The sequence below is a fragment of the Mesoplodon bidens genome (assembly GCF_964165515.1).
Source record: "Mesoplodon bidens genome assembly, chromosome: 12".
NCBI lineage: Eukaryota > Metazoa > Chordata > Mammalia > Artiodactyla > Ziphiidae > Mesoplodon > Mesoplodon bidens.
This window is the reverse complement of record NC_138168.1, coordinates 42,225,816-42,248,743: the sequence shown is the minus strand read 5'-3', so window position 1 is coordinate 42,248,743 and position 22,928 is coordinate 42,225,816. Positions and strand designations below refer to the sequence as shown.

Sequence of the window (22,928 nt, the reverse complement as noted above, 5' to 3'; positions counted from 1 at the left end):
ACGTGGAGCCGCGCGGTACCGGATGAGCGCGCCGGGCAGCCCGGGTCCCCGGAGCGCGCGCCCCAGCTCCCTGCCGCGGCCGTTCACGCCCGAGCGCCGCCGCCGGTCCCGCGTGTGCCCCGCTGAGGGGGAGGGGCGGGCCGGGGGTGGGGGCGGAGGGGTTGTGGTTCCACTGCAGCGGGGGCTCCTGTGTCCTTGTGCGGAAATGACACACGGAGTCCCGTCACGTCACGCGAGAGCGCAGCGCACGGACACACACAAAGAGAGGGGAAAATACACGGCGCCCGCCCGCTGCCCCCAGCAACTCCCCGGGCCGCCCCGGCCTGGCCCTCCGCGCGCGGCCCCCACTCCCCAGACCCGCGCTCCCCCCAACCCCCACGTGGCGCCCCAACTCGGCGCGGGCCCGCTCTGCAAAGTACAGAACTCGTGTCCCAGGTAAGTGCGGGGCGGTTCAAGCCGGCCGCGCGGTGGCGGCGGCGGCGGCTCCGGAGCAGACGTACGGGAGAGTGGCTGCAACATCCATGCTGGGGTGGGGGCGGGAGCAAGGGAGGAGACGCGCAGGGGGGCTGCCCGGAGCGCGCTCGCCGGGAGGAGCGCCCACCCCCGCGCAGGGCCGAGCCGCCGGAGCGGGCGCCCGGTGCCCACGGGCTCGCCGCGCCCATTGTGCCGCGCGCTCCTTTGTGCCCGCTCGGAACGCGGCGGCTCCATAGCGTTCCGGGGAGCACGCGCGCCGCGCGGGGGCGGGGGGGACGCGTAGTGGAACAGTCCGCGCCGCCGCCCCACTCGCGCCGCGCGCCGGCCCCGCACCCCCGCCGGGCGCCGCGATGGAGCGGCCGGAGCCGCCGGAAGGCTCTGCGAAGCCCGCGGTGGACTCGGCGCTCGCGTTCGGCCGGGCTGCGGCTGGGGACGGCTCGGTGTGCAGAAGGGGGTGTCAGAGCAGGAGCAGGGGGCGGGGACTGGCGGGAGATGCCGAGCGGGGAGCGGGAGGCCCGAGAAGCTGCCGCTCGGAGGGACGCTGCCGCCGGAGTCAGCAAATGGAGCGAGGCAGGCCCGCGGCGGCGGCGGCGGCGGCGGCGGCGGCGGCGGCCGGGAGCGGGCAGGGACGGGCCCCGCCGCCAGGGGGCGCAGCGCCCTTTCCCCGGCCATCCACGGCGCGGTTCGCGGTTCCCGCTGCCCGGGAGCTAGAGGCGGGCGCCCGGCAGGCGCGAGGCCTTCCCGGCCGGCCGCCGAGCCGGAGCCGAGGCGCCCGCCGCCCCTCGTGACTTCCCCCTCTTTCTCGTAAACATGAGTTCCCACGCAGGCTTGGTCCTCGCCGCGCTGGTGAATTGTGCTGCAACGCGCGTGAGGGCCTTGCGTGCCGACACAGTTTTTTTCCAAGGTGTTTTTTGCAGAGGTAAAGGCCTTTTGAGTGCTCAGGTGGCCCGTCCGGAAGAATTTTACACGCAAATGCCAACCAGGCAAGGATGTGCGGAACAGGGTTAAGCACTTCGGTGTCAACTTCACCTTCTTAAAGTAATTTTTATAACTTTTTAACTGTTCCCTGTGCCTCGGGGCAACGCGTCGAGTACCCCAAAGCTGCGGCTTCGGGAAACTGAGGCTAGGAAGTGAGTTCTCGGACTGGGGCTGGCTCGGGATGGGCCCAGAGGGACAGAGACTTAAGGAGATTCTTTTGTTATCCACACTCCCAAAACCGCCCCCCCCCTCAGTTTTTCTGGGGTTTTGTTGTTGCTGTTGTTTGTTTTTTTAACCATCCATTCCTAATTTCCAGTTTCATGTCGCCGTACAGGACCCTGTCAGCTTCCTTCACCCTCAGTACTGAGATTTGCTGAGATTTTGTATCTTCACAGTTTTACATCCCGAGCCATTAACCCAGTGTCTGATAACTTAGTAGGTGCTCAATAAATTTTTGTTGAATGAACGGAGAGCTTCTTGGATTCCAGAAGAAAGTGGGGCCAGTGCATCCTGTTCCTGCTAGTGGTCTAGCTGGCGTGTGCATGGCCCTTGAAATGAAATTCATGGAAAAACCAGAGCCTTTAAAATCTGTCACATAAACACTCCACCACTGAACGTGGGTTTTACCATAGAGGCCATGTCCTTGTTGAAGCGATTTAACCGAAAAGTGTTACGTGTTTGCCTTCCCCCACCACGTACAAAGCACTAGTAATAGAAGAGAGACCACTTACTACCTAGTAGACAAGATGGCCAGCATCCCAATAATCTGTTAAAGGTACCACATGGACACATTTTCTTTACCCTCTTCCAAACTTCTGGGCTCCTAAGCATTCATAGATGAGCAGAAGAGGAGTAGAATGTCTAATAATTAGGAAGAAAAAAACTGGAATCAACCCTGACAGAAGTTTGAGTAAGTGAAAATTTAATCTCCTGCTGGACTGTCCCACCTGCCACAGGTGGGACAGTCCAGCAGGAGAGCTGTTTAGAAAGCCCCTGAAGCAACAGGGAAAGAAACCACATGCTTTTATGAATTGTATTGACACCATGGTGAAAAATTGGGGGATCTGTCTTTTAAAGACCTCAGATTTTATAATGTAGAGATACATGAAGGTTGCTAGCCAACCAGCAAAAATAATTTGGTGTTAGTGTATGGGAGGTTGGGGTGTAATGTTTTTGTTTTTCCTGGCACTTAATTTTGATGACAAATTATGGTACCTCTCCTGTTATTCATTGTACCTATTATTGGCTAAAGCAAGTTTGGGGGAATTATTTGTAGAATCAGTCTTTGGGGTGATGGAACTTTTCTGTATCCTCTTGATGGTGGCTACAGGGATGTATACCTGTGTTACCTTTCATAGAACTGTACACCCCCTCCCTCCAGAAAGTAAATTTTACTGTATGGTAATTTAAAGAAAATAGAAATTGAAGTCACACACACACACACACACACACACACACACACACACACAAAACATGATCCCAAAAGGGATATTTTATGTGCTTTGTGAGTAGCACCTTGCTCTTGCTGTTTCTTTCCCACTTCACATTGGACAATGGCACTTCTCCCCCGTCTGATGTTTCAGTATCTCTTGCAACATTATTATTTCAGCCCAGGCTCTTGTAGTTTCTGGAATGAGCTGCCACACATGACCCGCACATGCCAAGCTAAGGGCTCTCCACGCTGGCATCAAGCCTTCAGTGTGTCAAACAGGAGAGGTGCGATTTCATTTGGAGTGGCATTAATGCCTGGCATGTTAGTCCCTGAATGATCAGACTTTTTACAAACTATTGTTTTAGAGCTGAGTTTTTCTCAGCAGCTCACCTGGTAACATGCCCTTCCTCTATTTTTAATTCAACTTGAAACACATGTACGGCCATCCCTCAATATTTGTGGGGGATTGGATCCAGGACCCCCTTCAGATACCAAAATCCACAAATGCTCAAGTCCCTTACAGCGAGTCCTTCATATCCTCGGATTTCGAACCCACAGATTTGGAAGGCTGACTGCATTTAAAACCAGCACTTTTAGGTTTTTGTTCTCTACTAATGGCCACCTCTCCTCTCCTCTTGTCTGATTTTCAGTTATCAGTTATCACTGCCGAGTGAAACACAGTATCTGTAAAGGCATTGAATGCTCAGTTGAATAAATCACGTGTTGGTCTTTTCTTGTTTGCCGGGGGCTGTTGGTTTGAGCATGGAGCTAGTAAATTGAAGGGGGGAGGCTGGAGATGTGGAGGGGGGTAGCTTACACCCGACTGTGCCCCAACTCCAGTTAGCTCATGTGGTCACAAGACAACACATTTGTAAAAGTGGGAAGTACAGAGGAAACTCTGCTTATACCTCCTAGGAAAATTAGTCACCATTGTCCAGTCAGTCACATGGGTGGCTGCTGGGATATGCTGGCCCTCCTTTTCTCCTTGACCCCAGCTTCTGGGTTCCATGGTTAAAGTTAAAAGCAGTGTCTGACTCCTCCTCCCATTGATGTCGAAGGAGGTAACCAGTCCTTCGTGAGGGCAGGGAGGGCTTAATAAGTAGAAGCCCTTAGCTGAGGAAGACATCACATTTAGTCACATTCAGAAAACGCAGTCTCCGAAGGGTGAGACGCCACATCTCAGGCAGGCAGGGCTGTGCGGCTGTCCTTCGCTGCGCGCTGAAAGATAAGGCTGTTCTCTGACTGAATAAGGAAGGCAGCGACAATTACAGCTTTAGGAAACTCAGGGGAACATTGCCCTGGTTTTGTGAGGACTGGTATTTTTCAAACTTTATTTGAAGATGTGTCTAAAAATAAAAACAAATTGCAAACATGTCCTGCAAGTCCCATGGGCTGGATGCCACAGCCAAGAGGGCCGGGTTCTGAGATCCCCAAGGCTCCCAGCCATTCCTGCAGACCCAGAGATGGAGCCCAGCAAGAGTGGATGGCATGGGAACATTCTTCCCGTCCTTAGGGAGAGCATTTTGATTTCACCCCTTCCAGTTTAACGTTTCTTTTTTCTTTTCATTTGAAAGAAACATTACAAGACTTTTTAAAAGGTTTAAACCATTTTATTTTAGTTTTTAAAAATGTTCACTGTTAAGATGCACTTTAAACATCTTTTTTTTAAAAAAGGCTTTATAATAAGTAACGTTTACTGAGTGCTGTGTGCCAGGCAGTTTCTCCTTTGTGGTTTTCATAGAGTCTCTAGAAGGAAAGGTAGTGTGTGCAGCTCCTTTTACAGAAGAAAGCACCAAGGCTCGACTGGGTAAGCCACTTGCCTGGGATTAGAAGCTAAACGTAGGTGAAGCCAGGATTAGATAGAACACAGGTCTTTCTGCCCCTAAAGTTTAGTAGGGAATTCCATTTTCATCCACATCAGCTGTACCTTCGTGATCCGAAGGCCCACCTGGCCTGTTGACTTGCTCCTGCCTCTGAGCCCAGCCTACACATGTGTGCTCCGCAGGGAAGGGAGAAGGCAGAGCGGGGATGGTCCACCCCCTTTCGGTCCCAGCTCCTCTTGGAAGGCTGGAATGAGGCCACCACCCCGAGTGCACCCGCCTCTTTCCCTCTTCTTGCTCTCCGCAGCACCCACCCCAAGGGAGGCGCAGCCTGCCGCCCCCCTGCTTCTCTGTCTGCAAACTAGGAGGACTGTTGTGAGGACTGCACCGGTGAACGTGTAAAACACTTAGACCTCAGAAGCAGCACTGCATGAACGTCAGCTGCTGTCCTCCTTTTCTATGTTTCATTTTTAAAAATCGGTGTAACCTGCAGTGGGGAGGCGTCATGAAGTCAGATCACATGACTTGGCAAGATGAAGTAAGGTTTAGTTAGGTCTTAGTTAAACTGTTCAAATCCTTGCATGTATTTATTAATAACACCTTTAAAATGGTCTGGGCCTGTTCTCCGTGCTTTACCTTTTGTATGTGGCAGGGCTGCACAGCCACCATCCCGGGGGTCTCGGGCTCCGATCATTCCTATTCTGGGGCTCTGGGGCTCACGTTCTCAAGGAGACCCTCAGGTGGTACGAGTTTGCCTCGCTTTACATCTGGGAACGGGAGTGGAGGTCGGGAGGATTTGCCCCAAGGCGGCCTGAGGTCGAGCTGCTGGGCCAGGTCTTTGGACCTGACCTCATCGTGCGGGGGAGCCCTAAGTCCCATGGACGTTTCCGATGTGGTAGGGCAGAATCCTGAGTCAGCCGCCCGGGATTTGAATGTTGAGGTTTCAGGAAGCCCAAGTACTTCCCATTTCTGGGCCTGCTGCTTGTCCTGTGAGACTCGGGCAGCCGCAAGCCTCCAGCGCCTCTGATTAGCCTGGGCTAGATTCTCCTAAACGAACTCAATGCAGAGGCACCCCAGCTCACTCCCAGCCCCCTGTGGGCGCCGCTAGAGGACGTTTTTCTTTGGAAACCTGTGGGCCGCTTAGGAAAGAGCCCAATGATCCTGTGCGGGCAGAGGGGTTTGCCGAGGGTTTGCCATGCCAGGTGCCCCCTGCTTGCCTTACCGGGGTCTAGCCTCCAGCTCCTAACAAAGACATCCTCTCCCAACCCCCCAGTCAGATTCTCGCGTGACTCCTTATTACGCACTTTGAGCTGGTGACCTCAGGACACTCCTTCCTTTTTCTGTGGCCCAGCCACTCCTCAGCTCCCCAGACCTCCCCTCCCCTCTCCCCACTGCATCCTGCTGCTTCACCCTGGAGCCAGGGGCCCTAGAGCAGGACCCTGATTTGCCCAGTTTTGTACGGTTTTGAGGAATCAGGGAAGGAGGGCTCCAGGTACGGATCAGAAGTCTCCCAGGGTGCTCAGACACAGACATGAGAGAACCCCACAGAAAGCACCATCCATCATCCAGAATGCAGGAACGCAGCAAGTCCAGCCTAGAGAATTGCTAAGCTGCTCTCCAGCCCATTTGTTTTCTCCAGCCAGCCACAGACTCTCTACATGACCTGGCTTTAGCGCTCAGCTTGGATCCCTAATCCAAGCTGATCCTGGTTTGGTTTTTTTCTTTTTTTCCTCCCATGAAATTTGACTTATTTTGAAAAACATTCCAAATATCAGGCAATGCACTGATGGGGCCTATAATACACCCACCAGGAAATGGCATTTCCTTAGTGTTCAAAGCTGATCTTTTCACCTTTTTGTTCACACCTTGGCTTGTGAACTGAGAATTTTTTCTGATCTCCCCGTCACCCCATACTGAGGAGCTTTTTACACCTTCAGAGGCAATAATTCAGAGACAGTTATGAAATGAAAGGTCTGCACTAGTTTGTCAGTTATATATTGTTTATTAGGGCATCAGTATTTTAAAATATCTTCCTAGTCTGATTCCCTGGATATCCCAAGAAGCTCCTGAAAGTCAGTCTATTTTTCTTTTCTTTTTTTTTTTAAATTTATTTTATTTATTCGGCTGTGTCGGGTCTTAGTAGCAGCACGCGGGATCTTCGCTGCAACATGCGAGATCTTTCGTTGCAGCACACAGGCTCTTCGTCGCCCCACGCAGGCTCTCTGGTTGTGGCGCGCGGGCTTAGTTGCCACGTGGCATGTGGGATCTTAGTTCCCCGACCAGAGCTCGAACCTGAGTCCCCTGCATTGGAAGGTGGAGTCTTAACCACTGGACCACCAGGGAAGTCCCAGCATCAGTATTTTAAACTTAAATGATTTGATTTTACATTCTTAGCTTGTTGCTATTTATGGGTATAACTTAGAATATGACCTGTCTAGCAGTAAAGATTGCTAAACTTCTTATTTTTTTCATTTAAAAAAAGTCTCATTTTCAAAGAATTGCATGCTCACTGTAGAATATTTGGAAAGTAGGGGAAACTAAAGAAGAAAAATCATCCATAATCATCCTAATTGGAGGTAATTAACATCTTGGCATGTTTTCTTCCCTCTGCTTTATGGCATTTTTCAATTACATTGTCAAGATATCCCCTGTGAACTTTGAAGTACATTGTTATTGACTGAGTGGCCCTGTAGTGAACAATTGATTTTGAATCTTTACACATAATTTAATGTTCAGCTCTTTCTGTCAATAGAGGTTTTGAAGTCGTGTGTTGAGAAAAATGTGTAGAAGTTGACTTTCTAACTTTGTATATTGGAAATAACAATAGTGATCAAAGGTGATCTCAATCCAGTTCACATTGAGTTTGTTGTCCCCTCCATTTTCTCTGCAGGTTTTTGTGGAATTTATCAGTAATTAATCGTGACTGATGGTTACAGAGGGCTTCCTCTGCACCAGGATTTCCACCCTCAGCCTGACCCTAGAGTTCCTGCCTGTGTTTAACCTAAGATCAATTCGAAGTAAAAGACCCCCTGGCCCAGGTTCTTTGCCCTTCTGGCCTTTGCTCATTTCATATCATAATTTTCAAGTGTCTGAGGCTCTAAGTGACAGAAAGATTTGGCTATAGGTCTTTATAAGCTGAAAGTGATGAAGAAGATCAAGATATGCCCATTGACAGCGTTATTTCCAGAGCAAATATTTTCCCCTAGAATTTGCTTTAACGTTATTTCTTACCCCAAAGGAAAAAAATCTTGTAGATATATGTCAGAATTTAATATTATTTGTATCCAGATAACAAAATTGTAAGCACTGGCGGTCTTCTGCACAGCTGTGGCATGTGGCCTGTGTTTATTAGATGTGAGTTACAGTTGTTATAGAAACCTTAATGTAATATCTTCTAACCTTGAGGTTCTGACTGCTCTTTTCTTCCTGTTACTGTTATCTTCTAGTGTTTACCCATCCTCCCCTCCAACAGAAATTCCCAGAGTTCTGTCTTCATCCTCCAGGTCCTCCCATCTCTACCCTGTGTTGGTTTCAATCCCTGTAAATAAGCTATACAGTTGATCGATCCCCTCTGCACAGAGGACAGTCACCCCACTGGCACCAACAGCTCCCCGTCACACAGTGGGGAGTGTAGCCACCAAAGCACAGGGCAGGGAGACCGGGGGCCACTCCCAGTGTATGGTCTCGAGCATGTTACTAACCTCTCTGAGCCTCGGGTCTCACACCTGTACAACGAGATGATTTCTGAGGTCCCGTTTGGCTCTAAACCTCTGCCTCGGTTTCCTCACTTGTAAAATGAGACTAAGAAGAGTTTCCACCTCCTAGGATTGTTAGGTTAATTACACTTAGAGCTCTTGGCACAGCATCTTCCACAGTGTAGGCTGTTGTTTGCATTGAGTCTCCGTCGAGTGTGCAGAGAGCACTGGGCGGTGTGGCCAGGAGTTGGAAGGGAATGGCACGGCCGGGTTTCTGCCTTCCAGGGGTTGCCCAGGTGAGCTGGGGTGTCCCTCTGCTCCAGCCACACCCCTGTTGGACACCTCCATTAGCACCCTCAGGGCTGACCTCAGCCAGGGACTCTCCCATTGGAAGCCCATTAACTGGCCCCCTTACTGGTTTTCAGCCCTTCTCTGTCTCCTCCCAAAGGGACTACTCACTCCAAATCCTTGTCTCAAAATCTACTTCTGGGGGAACTTACACTAAAAAAAGAAGTGATACCGAAATTTCCATGATACATTAAGCAAAAGAAGCAAGGAGCAAGAATCTTAAACCTTTTAGTCTCAAGATCCCTTTCTACCCTTAAAAAGTATTGAGAACCCCAAATAGCTTTTGTTTATATGGGTTCCTGTCAGTATTTACCGTGGTAGAAACTAAAACAGAAAAAGAAAAAATGTTTAAATATTTATTTACCAATTCATTGAAAAATAACCAAAATAAATATATTACAAGTTAATGTCAATAATATTTTTATGAAAAAAAAAATTTTTCCAAAGAAAATAAGTGAAAAAAGCGGTATTGTTTACATTTTTGCAAATATTTCTAATATCTGACTTAATAGAAGACAGCTGAATTTTCATATCTGCCTCTGTATTCAATCTTTTGCAAAATAAAGTATCATGTAGCCTCTGGAAAACTCTCCTGTACACCTGTGAAAAGAAGGCAACAGCGTCTCAGTTTTACTATGAAAATAGTTTTGATCTCATGGACCCCCCGAAAGGGCCTTGGCTGTACTGGTAAACTGGGTCTCCAAAAAAGAAAAAAGAAAAAAAAACAAAGCCCGGAACAGGACTGGTTTGTAAAAGTGTCACTTTCCATGGTGTGCCAATTTCAAGCTACCAACTTGACTCCACTAGTGCTGGAGTTGGGGAGAGACGTGCAGTCTGTGCAGGCAGCGTACTGCATTCATGGCACACTTTGCAGACCTCTGGCAGAGTGTCTGCGGGAGGACTCAGGAAAACCGACGAGGTTGCCTCCAAGAGTGTCATCCAGTGACTGGAGGACAGTGGACTTTTTAACCAAATATCCTTTTATACCTTTGGGATTGTCAGATGCATGCCCATCTAGTCAAAAGAAAAGGAGACTTTAAGCATCTTCCCTTCTTAAAATGAACTCTCTGAGTTGATCCATAATTTGTCAGTCTTCAGCTTTTCTACTTTGTGGCATCTCTTAGAACTGGTTCTTTCGAAGCGCCGGTGACTGGTTCTCACTGCTCGGCCGGCCCCTTGTCTTGCTTCGCCCTTGCTTCCTGCTGTGGGCCAGGCGCACTGAAATGCAGGAGGCAGATCCAGCCACTGCTGCAGCAGGAAGCCCCGAGGTGGCCCTGCCAGGTCCTGCATTTATGTAGCCAATTTAAGCAACTTATCCTTGTAATTTGTTGTTTGAGTGTCTAAAGCATCAAACATTTGGGATTACCGTTCCTTTTGCACTTTTGGTAAAAACTGAAGGTTTTCTGATAGCCGCTTCCCCCCCCCGCACCCATGTGCCCTGCATGGAGAATTGAACACCGTCATCTCGCCCTGTGAAGAAAGATAGAGACTACTAGGTATTATAATAAAGTGATATATGCTCCTACGAGCTCTGCGATAGTTAAAACCTTTCTTTACCGCTGACAGTCACTTAGCCTGAGGCTTCCTAGGCTATTTGGGTTCAAAACAAACAAAAAGCATTTTCACTTATTGGATTAACCACTGGAGATTGGTCCTGTTTGAGAGTTACCCTCCCATAGGTCACCCGTGTCTTAGAAGCTGTGTGTTTTAACTAGAGGCAGCGGCAAGCTACATGTGTCTCCTTGACACGCGTCCCTTTCCCTCGTTTAAATCTTCTCTTGGGATTGGTCAGGGACATGGAACAGGCACCCCTTGGGGAAAAGCTGATTTTCAGGGACATGTGGATGCATAGTTAGACTGTCTCACAATTCGAGATTCGTGGTGAGAGGAATAAGAGGGTTTTGAGAAGGAGAGAATGTTAAAATAAATTCTAGGAAGTCCTGCAGGCAAAGGAGATTGTAATCCTAGCAGCCCAGCGGGCGGGTGCTGCAGAGTTGGTAGCTCCTACATAACCTATAGTTGTGTAAGCGAAAGGAATTTCTGCGGCATGCTTGGCATCCGGGTGTTTAGTGTCCGCCCAGGATGAACAACCTTGTGACCTTCATCTGGGCAGATGACCAGGAAATGGAGGTAGCAACGTGTGATACCCATCCCCTTTCTACCCAGCTGGGGCGGTGTTGCTGTGCTGTGTCTACATCAGCTCGGGATGCCGGCAAGTGACCCACACATCCCACCCCTCTTGTAGAAACTTCTGTATTGTGAAGTGGACTCTATATAAGCACAGAGCAGCCTCATTTTCCTGCTAGTGACACGGAGATGAAAGGAGATTTCCAGCTGCTAGTGGTCAGAGAGATCCAAGGCTGGAAACTGGCCTCTGTGTTCATGAGAAGAACCTTAACAGAAGAATGAGGATTCTGTTATTCCTTCTCCTGGTGGCTGACGGGAGATACACACAGATTTGGTTTGAATCCAGTTCTGCCACCAAACAGCTGTGTTATACTGGTCAGGTACCTGCCCTCTGTTCCCTTCCTCCCCCTTCCAATAGTCAGACATCTTATTTCTGTAATCAAAATGATATAAAAATAATTTTCCAGCTTCACTGAGGTATAATTGACAAATAAAATTTGTAAATATTTAAGGTGTACGCCCGCGGTTTTTTTATTCAGCTGGGATTGAAGTAGCTCAGGGTAAGATCAAGGCGCACACGAAGTGGGCAGGCAGCGCCGGGCCCCAGGTGCGCAGGCCGTGGGTGTTAACGGGGGACCCTCATCTCGCTCCGCCCCACACGAGCCGCAGGCACTGGGCTTTCCAGGCCTTGCAAACGGGAAACTCCCCGGCTTCCCAATGAGCGTGACTTGTTCGCCAGCTAGGAGGGAAGGGGCGCACCACACTGCGTCCTGGGTTCCTTCTAGGCCAATCTAGCATCTGTCGCTGGTCTATAAATGGACACGGAAATGTTTTCCAAGGCCCACGCACTCTGGCCGCCCCTTCCGTGAGGCTGCCCAGCCCTCTCCGGCTCTCCTCCCCCCCCCCCGCAGGTGGCTCGGGTGTGCGCCCTTCGCTCATCGTTTTGTGACGCAAGAATCGGGGTGAGCTTATAAACTGCCTGCACTAGGGTCACTTGGTGGTGGTTCGGCGAAAACGCTTTGGCGCACCGAGTCGCCTTCCCGGTCTCCTCCCTTTCCCACCTTTTCTCTTCGGAACGTAATTTGTCCGGTACCCCATACCCTCTCCAGCAACCCTGTACTCATTCCTCCTCAGCTGTAATGCAGCCTCTCACTTGAGGAGACGGCTTATGCGACGGGGCGGGAGGCTCACCTGCGTCTCCTTGAGAAGCCTCCTGTCTGGGCTGTGAATCAGGCCTGAGTTTCTACCCAGCGTTGGCCAACCTTGCTGTCTGAAAAGAGTACTGGTGCTCACCTAACCTGCCTGGGACTCCCGCCCCTCAGAGACACCCAAACGTGAGATTTCTTTCCTTGCAATACAATGGAAATTGTCTTTGCTGAAATTCACCTCTGGTAAAATAGTTCTTGGCCCCTTGAAGTTGACTTACTGTTTATTTTCACTCAGTCTCACCTGCATGTTATGTTTTTCAGACAGGAGATAGTTTAGTAAGTAGGAGTTAATTTCAGTTTCAAATCTTAAAATTTCTTATTCATTCCTTTGAAAATTAGTAATACAGGGATGAAAACAATTGTGCCTGTCGTGAAGTAACTGTGACGACTGAGAATACTGCCATACGTCGTAGCACTATATGAGTGTTGCTGTATTAGTGAGGTTTTTTTTTAAACATCTTTATTGGAGTATAATTGCTTTACAATGGTGTGTAGTTTCTGCTGTATAACAAAGTGAATCAGTTATACATATACATATGTCCCCATATCTCTTCCCTCTTGCGTCTCCCTCCCTCCTAGACATAGTCTTGCTCTCTCCCCATCCATCCGTCTAAAACGGGACCACGCACCATTCCACAGCTGCGCTGTGAATGGTTTACTGAACTTTGTGGATGGCATCCGTCCTCCTTATAGAAATTTCATAAAGATACCCCAGAGCCTGCCCCCTCTGACCCGTAACCGGAATGGGCACTCAGGGTTTGCGGGCAGCTTCGCCAGCTGTGGGAACCACAGCTCCTCAATGCCAACACTAGAGGCTGTCGTGTGTGTTCTTCTGCCATGTTACTGCTTCGTTTATACTTTATCCTAGTTACGGACATGTGTTATGTAATCTGGGGAATCTCCAAGACATAATGGTGCTTTTAACCATGGTGTCCACTGCATTTTGGCTAGGTCAGCGAGAATGGGGGGCTGTCTCTGCCCCAGACCCTGCAGCCCATACAGGGCGCCGCCACTGCCTCCTGCCATGTTTCCTCATCCATAAAAAGAGTGGTTTGGACCAGATCATATGGCTCAGGAGCTTTAAGAACCCACAGTGCCTCTTTCTCTTCATTGCTTCTGAAGGAAGGGTGAGACCAGCACCATCCAATAAAAATATAATGCAAACTACATATGTAATTTTAAATTTTCTAGCAGCCACATTAAAAAAAGATGAAATTAATATTTTATTTAGCCCAATAGATCTGAAATATCATTTTAACATGTAATCAATATATTATTAATGAGATATTTCACATTCTTTTTACTATGCTGAATCTTTGAAATCCAGCATGTATCTTAAACTTACAGCATGTCTCCATTTGCACTGGCCACATTCCAATTGCTCGGGAGCCATGTGTGACTAGTGGCTACCGTCGTGGACAGCACAGGTCTTTTTGGACCACCTAAGACCTTAGCTCGGGTTCACCGGGTCCACAGGGTCCACAGCCTCCCGTGGACCTTTGTCAGCCTTTTCATTTCGTGGCTAGAATGTTTAAGGCAGGGACTAACAGATCATCCAAACTGAGGTCTTTTGTAAGACTTGATTTTCTCAAATATGTTCCTTTTGTTCTGTAAGTGGTTCTCAGTTGATGCTTTAAGATACATCCTTGGAGAAGCACTCCAGCAGGCATACAGGAGGCCTGGCTGTTTCTGAGCAACTGCAAACAAGAAGATGAAGTTTTCCTTGATGTTGCAGAGTCGCATCGGCTTAACCTTCTATTACCGGGAGCCAGGGTTGGGAGGGTAAGGGAATTTCTTATGGGTGGGTAAAATTTTTTAAATGAACAATAAATCAAGACTTTGTCTTTGTCTTTTCATTTAGTGGAATAGAAGATGAATGCAACTGAATTCAGTGAAGATGTAGAAGAAGGTAAAAAAAGAAAAGCCTCTTTTTAAAAAATATTTTAACTGAATACTTTTTTTAGATACATTTACATGGTTCAAAAATATTAAAAGATACATGATGAAAACTCAAGAAAAGTCTCCTCTCACCCCTGACTCCCATCCTTCTCCACTCACACCTGTGGTATTTTATGTATCTTTCCAGAGTTACTTTTTTAAAAGCATCATTTAAAAGAGTAGTTTCTCTCCTTCCATCTCCTCTCCCTCCCCTGAGAAAAGACTTTAAAACCTGTTTTGAACAAAATGTGCTTGGAACATGGTATCATTGTATAGCACTAGTGTGGTGAGATACAGATTGCTTGATTGGAAAGCCAGTTTTATTGTGATCTGTCACTCAGATGTTGTCATCTGAGTGATAGTACCAAAGGGCGGCCGCATACAACCTGCCGCTCAGGGGACCCTGCTAATCCCAGCGCCACCAGGTGGTCTCCCCGCTGAGCCCTATTTCTTCTCTGCCACAGTTCTAAAAAATAACACTGTGAAAGTGGAGACAGAGGCCGAAGATGCTGCCCTGGACTGCTCAGTGAATTCCAGGCCCTCCGAGAAGCACGCTCTGGACAGCGTCTTCACTGGCCTCCAGGACTCCAGCAAGAGAAAGCAGCCGGGCGGCGAGGGCCCGCCGGACTCCGTCCCAAGCGTGAAGAGGCGGCGGCTGATTCCCGAGGTGAGGGCTCACAGGGAAAGTAGGAACTTGTTGATAGCAAGGACTGTTAGTGAAAGCCTACCACATTTCACACAGTGCACACCTTACCTGGATTCCTGGAGAAGGTGAGGCTTAGCAGGTCTTTTCCTAAATCAGATCCATCTTTTGTATCTATTAGGGGAGCTTGTTCAATGAATCTTTTTGTAAAGAGACCAATTATTTTATAACATGCCTGTGACCCCTAACCTACCTATTTTATGAATTGGCTTTATTTCTTAATCACCTGTTGATTATATTGAACTTTGCTAAGTTCTGAGAGAGAGAAAATGGAACTGGACACAGTGGTCCCCTCTAGTAGCCTGGAGTCCAGATGGGAGACAAGACAGGTACACAAAATAGTTAAGACTGAGGAGGGAGGGGAGTTTGGGAGATGAGGTGTCTGGCCCAGAATGCCTGGTCAACAGAGCCTCTCCATAGACGGGCAGATCACACCTTAAACACTTAGAAGAATGTTTTCCCAAGCTCTCCAATGCAGCCACTCACCACTCACACACACACATGCGCGCGTGCTCTATGAGGGACCCAGATAGGCATTTCAGCTTCTGCACGTCTGTTCAATAGAGCCCACGTTTCAGAGTTCATCATCATTAGCCAGTACACCATGGGGTATCAGCCTGGGACTCTGGGTTGTTACTGGTTTGTTTTAATTCTCCTCTATTAGATGCTACCCCAGATCTAAATAAATTGGGAATTGATAGGTTTTAGAAATTTAGTAAAGTGATGAGATTAAGATTTTCACCAGGATTTCAATATGCAAGTTAATATTACATTAGAATGAGGACTGATCTGCATGCCACATCATGGAACATTGAGGGATACATTCATTTATTTATTCATTTGGAATTTTTTTCCAAACAGCTCTATTGAGATATAATTCACATACTATACAATTCACCAGTTTAAATTGTTCAAGTCAGTGGTTTTTAGTAGATTCGGAGAGTTGTACAACCATTACTATGATAAATTTTAGAACATTTTCATCACCCCACAAAGAAATCTTGTGCCCAGTTAAGCAGTCACTCCCCATCCACCGCTCCTGTAGCTCTTGGCAACCACTGATCTGCTTTTTGTCATATGGATTTGCCTATCCTGGACATTTCATATAAATGGAATCATAGACTATGTGGCCTTTTGTATCTGGCTTCTTTTTTTTTTTTTATAGTTAATGCAAACTTTATTTATAAAAGACTCTTAAATTAGTTGTATCATGCCATGCATTCATAGAGAATACAGTGACCCTTCAGGGCTACAAGGAGAAGAGCTCACAAACTCAAAGGAAAACTAGTAAAGCGTTTCTAATAGTTAAAAGCTAGGAAAGATTAGGACAACTTTACAAATGAGCAATTGAAAAGAAAAGGGATATGGAACCTAGTCTGAGCTGAGAGAAGGGCACAGCTGTGTACAGGTCTGTACACTGAACTAAGACACAGACAGGCTTCTAGAGAGGCAGGATGCTGGCGGGGAGAAGCGGAGGATGTGCAAAGACTTGTGCCACAACGACTCCTCCCCCAGGTCCACGGTATGATACATACAACCAGTTTGTGTACACTAGGCCTGCCAAGGCCACTTTAACTATGAGACTCCTAGTTTAGTAAACTAAAGCTGCAGGGCGCCAGGGGAGTGGGGCGGCTTCATTTGCGACTGCTCTTTATTCTCTCCAGTCTTTTTTTCAAGTCATCAATGTTAGCTGTGGAGGAGGAGGATGTAGTCATGGTTCCTGAAGAGTGAGTCTGGTTGGAATCCAGTGTATCTGGCTTCTTTTAAAGTTTATCCTTGCTGAAGCATGTATCAGTTCTTCATTCTTTTTATGGCCAAATAATATTTCATGGTGTGAATATATCACATTTTGTTTATCATTCATCAGTTGATGGACATTTGGGTTGTTTCCCCTTTTTTTTTTTTTTGCGGTACGCAGGCCTCTCACTGCCGTGGCCTCTCCCGTTGCGGAGCACAGGCTCCGGATGCGCAGGCTCAGCGGCCATGGCTCACGGGCCCAGCCGCTCCGCGGCATGTGGGATCTTCCCAGACCGGGGCACGAACCCGTGTCCCCTGCATCGATAGGCGGACTCCCAACCACTGCGCCACCAGGGAAGCCCTGTTTCCACTTTTTGACTATCTTGAGTACTCCAGCAATACATTTTAGAAAATCCATAATATCCAGAAAAATAGTTGAATTTTCTTATACCTGTATGAGCATTTTTTGATGAAGGATTAATTAAAAATACCCCACCCTTGACTCTGGCTGCCTAAACCAGCCACTTGCTGCATACCTTGGGACTCTAGGGAAAAGTGTGTAGATGGCAGTTTCCAGTGCAGTAAGCATTGATTGTAGATGAAAACTCAGATTCCTGACTGGAGAGATGCCTGCTGTGGCCAATGAAGCTACAAGATGGTTAGTCCAGTAGCTTGTTTGAAAAACCTTTACCCATCTGCTTTTTAAAAAATGCTTTATTTTAAACCATAATTTATTATCCTTTTCCCTAACGATTGGTATATAGGAACTTTTATGTCATTACATATAGTGCCACAGGGACCATCCATATCCATATCCGTAAACCTCGTGCCCTTCTGTGAGTGATTCTAAGGGTTAGGCTCCTCGAGGTTATTCTGAAAGGGTTGAGAAGTTTGAGAAGCACTATGGTATGTCCCTGAAGGAGCTCCAGGAAATGTCTTCTGTGTGTCATGTTAAATTCCGCTTATGATCAATTCTGCAAACTCTTTCACGTTTACAAGTAAAGCTTGAGTTCAAGAAATGGAGCACAAAGTTGAGTGTATTGGTTCACCTTTGCTGTGACAAACCATCCCAAAACTTAGCCGTCTTAAAATAACCACTGTTTTATTCAGTTCTGTGAGGTAGCTGGTGCTTCCTCTGGTTTGGCCTGATGTGGCTGGGGCCAGATGGTAAGGGAGGACCTCACTCCCATATCCAGGCCTCACCTGGGCTGGTGGAGTGACTCCAGCTTCCCTTTATGCACTTCCTCACCCACTATGAGGAGGAGGCTAGTCCAGGCTTACTCACATGCCTGGAAGAGTTCCAAGGAGAAGCGAGGAGAGCAAACTCTGGGGAGCAAACACTTTTGATGCCTCTGCTTTCGACACATTTGCTCATGGGCCACCAGTCAAAGCCAGTCATGTGGCCAAATCTAGATCAAGGGGTGGAAAAATAAGACACCACCTCCCGATGGTGGGAGCAACAAAGTCACGTTGCAAAGAGACTTCCACACAAGGACAGGGGAACTATGATGGCCATTTTTGTAAACAATTCACCACAGCAAGGAACAGCCAGCTCTTGCGTCAAGAAGGAATTCTGGGGCTTTCCTGGTGGCGCAGTGGTTGAGAGTCCGCCTGCCGATGCAGGGGACACGGGTTCCTGCCCTAGTCCAGGAAGATCCCACATGCCGCGGAGTGGCTGGGCCCATGAGCCATGGCCACTGCACCTGCGCGTCCAGAGCCTGTGCTCTGCAACGGGAGAGGCCACAACAGTGAGAGGCCCGTGTACCGCAAAAAAAAAAAAAAGAAAAAAGAAGGAATTTTGATCATGTGTAGGCTGGTTTGTGGCCTTCGTGGACAGCCCAGGTTGGCCCCATTGCCTCACTGCACAAATGGTGTCGCTCTTCATCCTTTCATCCAACACATTTTATTGGCATCGTAGAGGAGGGAGCATCTTCGTCTTCTGGGGATAGAAGGGGAAGGAGAAGGTTCTTATGATTTATATTTTAGTTGAATCCTTCAGTGTATGAAGCAAGTCAGGAAAGGTCCTGCATTGGGGAAAGGTCCGTTGAGGTTCACAGTGGAAGGATTTCCCTGAGCATCACAGAAATGATTTGAAGGTTGCAGATGCTCTTCTAGATCTGGTGAGGCAATAAGCTTTGTCTGGCCGGAGCTTTAGCAGCATGCAGGAATTCTGACATGTTTGGAGAAAAGGGAACCAATATATATTTGAATATTTCTAATATGACTTGTCCAATTTACATATTCTAATTGGTCATCTATGTTTACTTTTTTTTTAATTAATTAATTTATTTTATTTATTTTTGGCTGCGTTGGGTCTTCGTTGCTGCACGTGGGCCCTCTCCAGTTGTGGTGAGCGGGGTCCACCCCTCATCACGGTGTGCGGGCCTCTCATTGTGGTGGCCTCGCCTGCTGCAGAGCATGGGCTTCAGTAGTTGTGGCGCACGGGCTCAGCCGCTCCGCGGCATGTGGGATCCTCCCGGACCAGGATCCCACCTGTGTTCCCTGCATTGGCAGGCAGACTCCCAGCCACTGCACCACCAGGGAAGTCCCCTATGTTTACTTTTCAATGGATTGGATACAGCAGGCAGCTGTAACGCATTAGATTTTGGAGTAGAAAAGACACTTAAGTCCTAGGTTTTATTTGGGGAGTGCTGTTAGCTTTGTTTATTTCCCTTAGTGTAGATAATGTGAGGTTGATAGCCCTGCTCCCTTCCTGTTCTGTAAAAAGTATATGTATGTGTAAGTGTAAACCTTTTGAAATTCTTGAGCTCCTTGTAGAATGGTGTCATGTGAAGTCAAGGCAGTGCTTCCTTTTAAAAGTTTGTATAAGCTGATATGTCAGTAAATCAGTAGCCTCCGAACCCTGGGGGCTTTAGAACAATCCATTGGTTTTATGAAATTATAGCATGTGTTGATTTTTCAAAATGGTACTAGTCCTAATTTAGAGTGGATAGCCCTTTATCCTTCTCTCCCTGGGTTTTCTCTGATCCGTCTTACATGTGTGGTGGGGAAGGAGGAAGTGGGAGAGTGGAAGCAGGGAGTATATACGACTATCTTAAGCACTTTCATCACAGGGTAAGAGGGAGGAACAGAGGCTGAAACAAGCAATAAACCAAAAAAGTGGAAAGGATGTACGTTAACAGCTGTTGACTCCCTACCCGACAAATAACCCCACTCCTTGTCTTGTTTCATTTAATCCGTATAACAGTGATGAGAGAACATCTCCCCCAGAGAGAAGAGCCAGCTCAGACATATAAGTTAAAGTCAAGTGCCAGGATGCCAGTGGGGCAGCCTTGTTCCTGGTGTGAGGTGTCAGGAGTGACTGGGAACACTCAGCTCCCTGCTCTGTATCCAGGAGGTGAGCCCCACCTTCTCTGATCTAGCCCGTAGGAATGGTCAGTTCCAGAATGAATGGAGACTGGAGTCAGATAAGGGGGAGTTCACCATGGAGCCTTTGGCCAGTTCTGTGACCTCCCAAACTCAGGTCCCTCCACGGTGATGAGGGGTGACACTGCTTCCTCACTGGTCCTTGTGTGGATTGAGACAACCCCTGGAAGGAGCCCAGCACGCGGCCCGCCCTACGTCAGCCTTCAAAACTGTTTATTTACTGCTCCCCAACCCCCATCTCCAACTACCACCCCTTACGGTCAGTATTCAGCTGCCTCCCTCCATGTTTATCACAAGGAAAATGGCATGGAATTGCCAAGAGAGGCCACCTGATGCCCTCCTGGACGCCCCCGGCCTGAGCGCCCTTGATTCTGAGCACCTTCCGTCTTCTCCTTTGACCCCACGGAAGGGGGGTGAGGGCGAGGGGGGAGGAGTTGAGTGGTAGCCCTGATGCTAAAGGTCTGTCACATTCAAACTCCCATCGGTGCTGATGGCCTGATATGAGTGACATTTAGTACAATGCTTAGAAGAAAAATAAAACCTCCCTCAAAAAATCTAACAAAAGGCTGCATAAAGACATATTTGGCGCCTCTGCTGGGAAAGGCATGATAGCCAAATACAGCAGATGTGGGAGGTGAGTAGCCAGCGTTTTTATTGCTAATCATCTTTTTGTTCATGGAACTGGGGGTGATATTCAAGAGCCCTGTGCCAGGCAGAAGTTAGCCTTGTTCTCCTGGGGTTCTTTGTTTCTATGTTTGTTTTTAATCCTAAAGTGTCATTGCAGTTTGGTTTTCAATTGGAGAATGGAACTGCCATCTCATGCGCTCAGTGCAAATGTACTGGACACCTCCTAGGTGCCATTCACCGTGGTCCCAGCTGGAGATTCATAGTCATTTCCACAGCAGCCCTAGCAGATAGGTACCGTGGCCATTCCCGTTTTAATGAGGCTCAGAGAAGCTACCACTACCAAGCCTGCTTGATTTGGAACTGTGCACTTAAAACACTGGTGGCCCTGAGCACTGTGGGGTATTTGTAAGATGCTGTGAGGAGCCTCTGGGGATGCCCTGCCCTGATATTTTGCCATCCCTATGGTCTTTCTCTTCTCCCTTCCTATAAGTTGCTTTATCTCCCCAGATTCTTATTTTTTCAGGCATGATAACACATTCTCCATCCTCACCACACAGTGTCAGCAGTATAAAAGATAACCCAAAGGATAAAAGCCATGAGGGCAGAGACGGGCTTGTTCCCTGTGTCCCCAGGGCCTTGCACAGTACCTGACAGATGCTGGGCACTCAGTAATGTTTGTTTACTGACTCTGTGTGGTAGAAAGCTCTTCCATTCCTTATTGTAACTACATCTGGTCATTTAATGATGATGATGATGATGATGAAGATAAATATTCTGTTAAAAATGAAAAGCATCATCCCGTCTCGATTATTTGGAGGTGGGTGGTGATGCCAGCCCCCTAGGAGCCCTTTTTCATGGTCTGCCCTTGATGCCACATTAATTCTCAACTCCCTACTCCTCTGAAGGCATGCTGCTTTCTTGGTGTTCCACTTAGCTGACTGGGCACCATTTAGCCACTCATCATTCGTTGAACTGAATTCAGTGACTGCTCTTGGATTTGGAGTCTTGAGGAAGACTCAGGACTTGGAGCATCTCCATGGTGACCCAGTCCCCAAGATGTCACTGGGCATGGACACATCCGTAGCCTTACATCAACCTGTTTTTGATCAGTCAGACTCTCCAGCCAAGAGATTGGGCATTCCCGCTTGAGTCTAAGGGTGCTAGTGTTAGGATGAAATGTACGGATCGGATCCAGGAGAGATGCTGGTACTGCAGAGCCTGAGCTGTGCAGCAGAGTTCACATATGGTTGGAAGATGAGCCTCAGAGAATTGGGAACGGTGTCGGCCAGACACCAGTGCCAAGTAGCACAGATTTAAAGATTTCTTGATACTCCTAGACAGCTGAGCAGAGATTTTATCAGCAGCAGCAAAGGCAGCCAGCCCATCGTGCCTTGGCAGCATTTGTGGAATTAATTGGAGCACTGAGTTGACAGGACACCAGTGTGGGGATATCTAAGAACCTTCTCTTTGGTGCTTGTGTCATGCTTTGTGTTGAATTGTGTATCCAAGGTCTCTGGGAGTGAGGAATGTTGCCCTCTGCTGGGACTCTACCTTAATTTTTTATTCAAGCAACTTAGCCAAAAATGTTTGTATTGATGGCAGTGTTTCTAAGACGCTTGGTAGAAACTGAAATATTTTTATTAATGAGGCTATTGAGAGCTGTGGGGGCCCTCCAGTTCTGATACACTCTGCTCTTCTCTTGCCGTAGGAATGTGCTGGAGTCAAACGACTTCTGTTTGTTTTGTTCAGATAGTTCACCCAGAAACTTGTCCCTGCGCTTATTTTCTACTCTGAGTGTTAATAAGGGCAGATCCCCCCTAGAACGTGTACTGTTATTGCATGGCATGTGAGTTTCTGGTGATCTTTCTCTGCATGGAATCTTATTTAAATGTATTAGTGGAACTGCTTGTTACAAAGCCTTTGCCCCTTTCCAAAATCAGTTGTAACGTAATTATGGTTTTTTTTAATGATTGGCATTACACACTTAAATTACTCTATATTGGTAAAACCTCACGGAAATCTTATGATCCATGGGACCTCCAAAATTATTTTGGTGTAATAAACTTTAATGGTGAGTGCTTTTTTCTTTTCCGGTAAGCGGCCTGAGGTAACCTCTAAAAATGGTTCACTATTCACTTGACCCAGAAAACCCCACAAAATCATGCACATCAAGAGGTTCAAATCTTCGTGTTCACTTTAAGAGCACTTGTGAAACTGCCCAGGCCACTAAGGGTACGCATATCCGAAAGCCACCAAGCATCTGAAGGATGTCACTTTAAAGGAGCAATGTGTGCCATTCCTTCGTTACAATGGTGGAGCTGGTAGGTGTGCCCAGGCCAAACAGTGGGGCTGGATGCAGGGTCGGTGGCCCAAAAAGAGTGCTGAATTTTCACTGCACATGCTCAAAAATTCAGAGAGTAATGCTGAACTTAAGGGCTTAGATGTAGATTCTCT

The 22,928-nt window shown here is 47.8% G+C and overlaps 1 protein-coding gene across 1 annotated transcript in view; it reads left to right on the top strand.

Annotated features, from left to right (window-relative positions):
- The first annotated feature begins 215 nt into the window (after positions 1–215).
- The window catches only part of BEND3 (BEN domain containing 3), a 35,591-nt gene continuing 12,878 nt past the window's right edge, over positions 216–22,928 (top strand). Inside the window, exons 1-3 of the mRNA XM_081250900.1 lie at positions 216–435; positions 13,944–13,991; positions 14,485–14,687. Of these exons, the coding sequence (XP_081107026.1) occupies positions 13,955–13,991; positions 14,485–14,687 (240 nt within the window). The 5' untranslated portion in view covers positions 216–435; positions 13,944–13,954. The remainder of the gene's footprint in view (positions 436–13,943; positions 13,992–14,484; positions 14,688–22,928) is intronic.